This window comes from Hipposideros armiger, unplaced genomic scaffold (genome assembly GCF_001890085.2).
Source record: "Hipposideros armiger isolate ML-2016 unplaced genomic scaffold, ASM189008v1 scaffold_1342, whole genome shotgun sequence".
Lineage (NCBI taxonomy): Eukaryota > Metazoa > Chordata > Mammalia > Chiroptera > Hipposideridae > Hipposideros > Hipposideros armiger.
In genome coordinates, this window is record NW_017732692.1 from 46,993 (window position 1) to 54,629 (window position 7,637).

Here is a 7,637-nt window from a genome sequence, read left to right on the forward strand (position 1 = left end):
ATGGCTTTCCTTGTAGAAGATGCTTGTCTTACAGAATGATTTTGTCATACGATTCCCTCTCTTACTTTTCCCAGCCTGATCGCAGTATGGGAATAAGAGTTTTGAGACAGAACAGAGCAAGCCTGAGGTAGCTCAAGAAGTTTATCCAGGCTCTACCACAGAGACATGGCAAACTGGTAGCATTGGTCCTTAAGCACCCCCCTCCCAATAGACCTGTGTCCCCTCCTCTTCCCTTGACAGCCCAGTGGGAAGAAGGCATTTTGCTGGTAAAGGAGGTTCCTTCCCAGGCAGCCTGGCTCCCCTCCCCCTCTGGAGCCACTCTGTTGTGTAAATAGAAGCCACTGTCTGTGGATAAGAACTTTGCTATGATTGGGGTGGCTGCTGGGCTCCAAACCCTTCCTACCCATGACCTCAGGTGATCTCTGTCCCCCTTCCTTCGTAAGCTGAGGCCACTCCAGCCAATGGATCATGACTTTCTGTTTCAAACTCCTGTGGAAATCTGATCAAGGCAATGGGTTCTCTATCCATAAAAATGCACGCGTTTTCAGACATGTGTTGTCATTCTTGCTCATGGTTTCAGGAGGGTAATGAACCCCCAGAAGCCTGCCCATGACCCCTAGGTTAAAACCACCCAGGTATTCTGGGCAGTCTTCCTTCCGCATGGCCTCAGGGTGCATTTTATTTTTTTCTCTGAAAATAATTGTCCACCTACAGAAATATTGCAGGAGTGAGTCTAAATCCCCTCTCAGGCCTCTCCCAGGGCTGATGCACAAACCCAGCTGCATCTGTCAAAACTAAGTTCTATCACCGTTAACTAGACTCCAGACTTTACCCAGATTTCACATGTTTTTTTCCTCCAATGTCCCTTTTCTGTCCAGGATTTTATCCTGGCCCTCGTCCTTCATGCCCTCGAGACTGGGAGGAGCCTGCTCAAGTCTCCCGGTTTGTCTGGCATCTCCCAATGATTAGAGGAAGGTTATGCATCTTTGATGAGAATGCTCTGAAGGCAATGGGGTGTCCTCAGAGCACCATCTTGGGAGATGTGCAGCGTCTGTCTGTCCCATTGCTGTTGAAGGTCACCTCGATCCCTCCTGAGAGGTGGGCCTGCCAAGTTTCTCCAGCGCAGAGTCAGTTTTTCTTGGTGCTGGGTCAGTATCTTGGAAAACTTCTCAGGCTTATATCTTCACTTTTAAAGTGGATTTTCTTTGCCAGAATGAACCATATCATGTTTTCCTGAAACATGAAGCAGAGGCTTCTTTTCTCCAAAAGCGAATTGAAGGCCGATCCATGGTGTCCTCAGCTGTCAGGACTTTACCTGAGGAGAGCCGCCCTCCTCATCTAGCAGAAGAGAAAATTGAGGCTCACAGTGGGGAGACAGATGTGTGGAGGGTTGCACAGCTGGCTGGTGACAGAGCTGGGCAGGAATGAGTTCAAGGAGGAGCCCCACATCCCCCCTCCCCCTATCCACCTGACACACCCTTCTCCTCAAGTGTGTCTGGCAGCCCTGGGCTGTTTGCCTGAGGTCGATAAGCAGGGATCCCCAACCCCTTGTTGAGGGCGGGGCCAAGGCCCCTGCTTGCTCTCCCCTTATCTCCAGAGGAGAGGGTGGTGAGGAGGGGCTGGCAGAGGGACAGAGACAGAAGCAGAGCCAAGCTCCTCTTGGGCTGGAAGGCAGGCTCCACAGGTCTGGGGGAGGGTATTTAGGCCTTGAAGACCCTTGAGAAGGGCCACTGGGGGCCCCAGCCAGCTGAGAATGGAAGGGTACAGTGGGGGAGACACCAGGCTGTGTGCAGAAGGTCCCATAAATATCAGGACATACTGGCTCAGCCTTGGGCCCCAGAACTGCTGTAGGAGGGGCGACTAGGAAAGCTGGTCCCCAAGGAACCTACAAGGCACCCCAACAACATTCCCTAACCCAAGTTGCACAGGTGGGAAAGGAGGTGCTGGGCGAGGCCCTGGAGAGGCGAGGACGCTAGGCTTGCCTCTTGAGAGCCCACGGCCTGAGGCGTGGAGAGGAGGCAGCCTGAGACCTTCAGAATACAAAACAAGTACAGGAGCTCTGCTGAGTGGAGGGACAGGAGGGGAAGGAGCTGAGCGCATGCTGGCATTTATTCACTCAGGTGCCTTGAGCCAGCACAAGGCCTCTGCAGGCCTGCCTGTGAACTGATGGGTTGTATTATGTAAGGAAAACATAAAACATGGGTTGTATTATGTAAGGGCGGGGCTTCATGAGTCCTGGGGAGGCAGCTGCCTGGCTGGTACTTGAGAAAGGGCACGGGTTAGGGGAGCTGTCCTGGATCCTTTTAAGGACAAACTGAGTGGGGAGGGGCAGAGTTGGGCCCCCTGGGGTAGGCCTGCCCAGGTGGGCTCAGACGCTGCTGGACACCCTGCCCTAGCCCAGGGCCCCTGCCTTCTCCTCAGGCCAGGCCCTTGCTCCCCAGCAACCATCTGTGGGACCATCTGGTGCTCTGGATTGGAAACAGAAGGTGAACAGGACACAGTCCCCACCTTAGGGACTTCCAGACCAAGCAGTGTAGGAGGGAGCTCCCTCGGTGCCTGGGAGGCAGAGGGCTGCCAGGGCCAGGAGAGGACCACGCCCTGACTGCATGGCCACAGGATCTTGTCCTGTGCCCCAAAGAGTGGGGAGGAGGACATGTGCTGCATGAGCAGAGGAACAGCTGGAAAGAGCCTGAGAGGAGAACAGTAGCTGTGTGTAGCTGGAGACCAGGTCATGGCCAACAGAGCTGGGAGGGCAGCACGTGAACAGGAGTTGGCCTGTGTGTGGGTCAAGCAAGAACACAGCATCAAGAACTGGAGAAGGGGCCAGGCAGGACCAGATGGGTGCTGCACAAAGCACTGCAACGGTGGCCTGTATGTGTACATATGTATGTGCGCATGTGTGTTTTTGTGTCTGTGTGTCTGTGTGTGAGTGCCTATGGGTGTGTGTGTCTGTGTTTGCATGTATTTGTGCATGTGTGTGTCCATATGTCTGTGTGTGTGGTACGCACATATGGAGGGGGGAGGAAGCTGGAGGCTAGGGCTCGGGTCCTAATGAGGAGCCCTTCTGGTCAGGGTGGGAAATGCTGAGGGCTGGACTCACCGGAAAGGGCAGGATGGGCAGGATGGGCCCGGCCCCTGAGGCAGGCCAGAGCAGCCTTCAGTCTGGGACATTCCCAATCGGCGGTGGGAGGCCTTGCAGGTTGTGGCTGAATGTGTGACCCAGAGCTTCCCAAAAGCAATGAGGGTGCAGGCCCGCTCTGGTAAAGCCCAGGCAGGACAGGGAGTGGCCAGGGCCCACACTAGGCTGTAAAAAAATGTTAGTAAATCCACGGAAAAAGTTGCCAAAAGCAGGCGTGCTTGCTGTGGGTGGGGCCAGATGGCCAGTGAAGGTCAGTGCAAGGGGCACTTCCTCCAACACATTTCATCTGTATGTTCTTGGTATCAGAGAAAATGTGCGTTTTTCAGTGGCAGGTGTGTGTGGATGTGAACGAAGCTGGGTGGGTGAGTCTGAGTGTGTGTACGAATGAGCCTTGGGGCACGCATGCGCAGCTGCAAACCTGGGAGAAGCCCAAAACTCCTGTTCATTCTTCGGAGTGGAGCCCACCTGCTCATCCTTCTCCCAGGACAAGAACTCCCTGGGCACTGAGGTGAGATGAGGAGGCAGCAGCACTCCCTCATTACTCTCCCATGGCCACTGGGAGCCCAGCAGGGTCCAGGCCTGCCTGGGGGCCTCTACCCTGGAACACCATGGGGCGGAGGAGAGGGGGATTTGTGGACACAACAGGGCACTCTCTCAGTGCCATGGTCAGTCCCACTCTCACATCTCTCCTGCTCCCTTCTTCCTCCTACCAACTCCAGGACTGAGGAGAGACAGGAGCCAGAGCCAGGAAAGGCGGGGTGCAGGACCCCACATGAGGGCAGCAGAAACACCTAAGGGCACACCAGCCATCAGAGCCAAGCCAGGGTTCAGCCCCAGGCCTGTAGGGCTCCAAAGCCCAGAGTTTTTAGCTGTTTTAAAATTCCTACTAGTGGCAGTTAAACTCCATTTATATGAGGCCCTCCATTTGTTTCTCCATCAGGGCTTGGCAAACAGCAGGTGCTCATACACGTATTTGGAGTGGTGAGCTGAGGAGGGAGTGCATTCAATCAGTTCACACAGGACCCATAGCAGCCCCACGTCCCACTCCCAACCTGTCCCCAGAGAGAATCTAAATGCACACACCCAGGAGGGGATGCATTCATCCCATCAGGAAAAGCCCAGCCGGGGTCTGGCCTCTGCAAGGCCAGCCTGCCCCCCACATGCCCTGTGCTTCCCTCTGGTCCTGCCAGCCCAGCAGAGTACCCCTGGCCCCTGCTTTCCCTCATGTCTGCTTCCTGCCTCTCCTTGGAGACCAGCCGCTCCAGGTTTCTGTCTACCAGGTTCAGACGAGGCCTCCCCTACCCAGTGAGGTCCAGGCGGGCCCCCCTGGGCCCCTGCACACACATCTGTCAATCCTGTTGCCTCACTGGCTTCTTCTTTCCAAGCTCCAACCCTCCCCTACTGCCTTTCTGCAAAACTGATGCCACTTCCTCTGATTCTGTTCCCCTGTGTGCAAGCAGGAGGTGCATGTGGGGGCCCAGGCAGCTTCACTCCCAGCCCCTGGGCTAATGGGGGCCTGGAGGCCATTGGCTGCTGGGCATCAGGCAGCCCGCAGCATCCCCAGGCCCAAGCATGTGGAGCCAGCATAGGGCGAGGTATGCACTGGGAACCGGTCGGTGGTCCTCAGGGTGCTTGGAGTCTGGAGCAGAGGAAGGGAAAGAAAGATATGCAGGCAGATATCAGCATAGGTGACAGCAGGTGGGTCAGGAGCCACATCCCGTGCTGGGCATCAGGTTGCTGGACACTCTAACGGGGAAGTCTGGGCAGGGGCATGGCACCCTGGCTGTCGAGGTGGCCTTTTATCAGTCAGTGTGATTATTGTGAGAAGCAGTGTGCCCTTTTTCCAGTTACTGCTAAATAGAATTCCATTTTATAGAAATGCCACAATTTTTTATGAAGATGTAATTGATATATGTGCTGTATTAGTTTCAGGTGTACAACATAATTATTTAATATGTGTATATATTGTGAAATGATCACCACAATAAGTCTAGTTAACATCCATCACCACACAGTTACTATTTTTGTGTGTGTGGTGATAACACTAAAGATATGTCTTGGCAACTTTCAGATGTACAATACAGCATTGTTCACTAGTTACCACCTTGTACATTACATCCCAGGACTTCTTTATCTTATGCCAGTTTTTTTATCCATTCACCTGTTGATGGGCACTTGGGAGCTGCCAGTTTGGGGCTGTTACAAATAAACCTGCCCTGACATTTGCTTGCTGTTCTTTGCGTGGACGTGGGCTTCCTCCGGGGTAAATACCTGGGAAGTGATGGCCAGGTCATGCGGTGTGTTTTTTAGAAGCTGCCAAACCACTTTCCAAGGGGCGGCCCCAGTTTTCCTTCAGCCAGCAGCGCTCAGGGTTCTCTCCAGCACTCGCTGTGATCTGATTACAGCTGTCCTTGTGCTTCCCCGTGATGAATAATGTCCAGCGTCTCCTCTTGGGCCCTCCGCGGAATTTCATTAGGGAACACTCCTTCCTCCTTTGGTCCTCTGGGGACACACACCCCTCTCCCCCCAGCCCTGCCCCACACACAACCCTGCCCCCCGCTGTCCAAGGCTGCCCCTTGCCCACGGCCGGCCTCTCTCCGCAGCCACACGTGAGTCTGCCTTCGTGCATGCCATCGCTGCGGCCGGCGTGGCCTTCGCGGTGACGCGCTCTTGCGCCGAAGGCTCCGCCGCCATCTGCGGATGCAGCAGCCGCCACCAGAGCTCACCCGGAGAAGGCTGGAAGTGGGGCGGTTGCAGTGAGGACATCGAGTTCGGCGGAATGGTGTCCAGGGAGTTTGCGGACGCCAGGGAGAACAGGCCGGATGCCCGCTCCGCGATGAACCGTCACAACAATGAGGCCGGGCGCCAGGTACGTCTGCGGCCGCGCATGTCCTGGGGGATGTACCCGGGGTCCTTCCAACCACAACCCATTGTGTCCTAGGGGTGCACCTAGGGGCCCTCTGACCATGGCCCTGAACATGCTGGAGGTTGCATGGGGCTGGGGGCCTCTGACCACTGCCTGTGTATTCTGGGATGTTGGAGGACTTTGACCATGGCACTATGTGCCCTGGGCGTGCTTCGGGGGGCCCTGTAACCACACCCCTGTGGATGTCCAGGAAATAGCAGTTTCCTGGGTTACCGGGTGTGTGCCCTGGCCCCTTCAAGAGTGTGGCCTGGTAGGGACAGGATGGCAGGCTGTGGGAGGGCTGTCTGTGGTAGCTAGGCTGGGGGTCTGCTCACCTCCTGCCCAGGGCTGTCTGAAACACAGCGCTGTCCAGTTCCTTGTGGAGGGTATATACCTGGACAGCGTATTCCCACAGAATGGCAAGTTCACCTCTGGAGTTGGGGTCATGAAGAAGGAGGGATGGGATAAAGGCCTGCCTTGCAGGGAGAGAGAGAGCCAGGCGGCTACAATGCAGTGTGGGAAGTTCTGTGATGAGGAAATGCACAAACATGGGACTTGAAACAGCAGAGGGTCCAGACCCAGGCTGGAGTCTCAAGAAAGACTTCTGCTGGCAAGGGTGGTGAATGGGGACATGCAGAGTGATGGCAGTTGTCTAGGCAGGGGAGGCCAGGAGAGCCTCTGGGACACCCAGAGGTGAGACTGCACATCAGTTAGTCTGGGTAGAATATGTAGAACAGAGGATAAAAGAGAATTTGGGGTATGGAGAGGCTGACAGGGACCAAGCTGTGAAGGGCTTTGTGAGCCCTGCTAAAATGGACTGGGTCAGAAGGTCAGTGGGGAACTGATTGAGAACTGACTGCTGATGAGGAGTGATGTGTGTAGGGACCAAGAGATGTCCAGTAGATTTAGTAATGCAAAGATGGTGCTGGCTTTGGCCAGTGGAATCAGAGGATTGCAGAGAGCTGAAAAGTGAACAGAGACATTCAACTTCCAACAATGGGAACTAGGTGACTCAGACTAAATTCCTGCTAAAGACAAGTACAAATGCAGGATGGAATATAAAAAGTGCATTGTTGAAAATATAGAATGTTCACCTGTATACAGTTACCTGATTTATCACAGGGAACATAGTGCAGTGCAGAGAGGGAAATAGGATGTTCAATAAATGGTGCTTAGTCAATTGAATAACAATATGAAAAAAAGTAACCTTGACCCCTACCTCACACCATATATAAAATCAATTACAAACCCAAATGGGAAAGGTAAAAAATTTAGAAAAAAACATAGGAGTACATCTTTGTAAACTCAGGGTAGGCAAAGATTTCTTAAACAGGCCAAAGAAAAATGAAAGAAAAATATAATAATGTGGACTATATTAAAATTAAGAACATCTATGCATAAAAAGACACCACCATGAAACTGAAAAGGCAACCCACACAGGAGGAGATGGTATATCTCCAAAAAATATATGAAAGCTATAATGTAAAAAGAATGCTACAGGGCCGGCCGAGTAGCGCGATGGTTAAGAACTCGCTTGGGATGCCAGAGGGCCCCGGTTCGGATCCCACATATGAGGGCCAGTGACACTGCCCT

The 7,637-nt window shown here is 53.8% G+C and overlaps 1 protein-coding gene across 1 annotated transcript in view; it reads left to right on the forward strand.

The window, feature by feature from the left end:
- WNT3A (Wnt family member 3A) overlaps positions 1-7,637 on the forward strand; it is a 40,210-nt gene that overhangs the window by 27,046 nt on the left and 5,527 nt on the right. Inside the window, exon 3 of the mRNA XM_019633537.1 lies at positions 5,743-6,008. Coding sequence (XP_019489082.1) covers positions 5,743-6,008 — 266 coding nt within the window. The remainder of the gene's footprint in view (positions 1-5,742; positions 6,009-7,637) is intronic.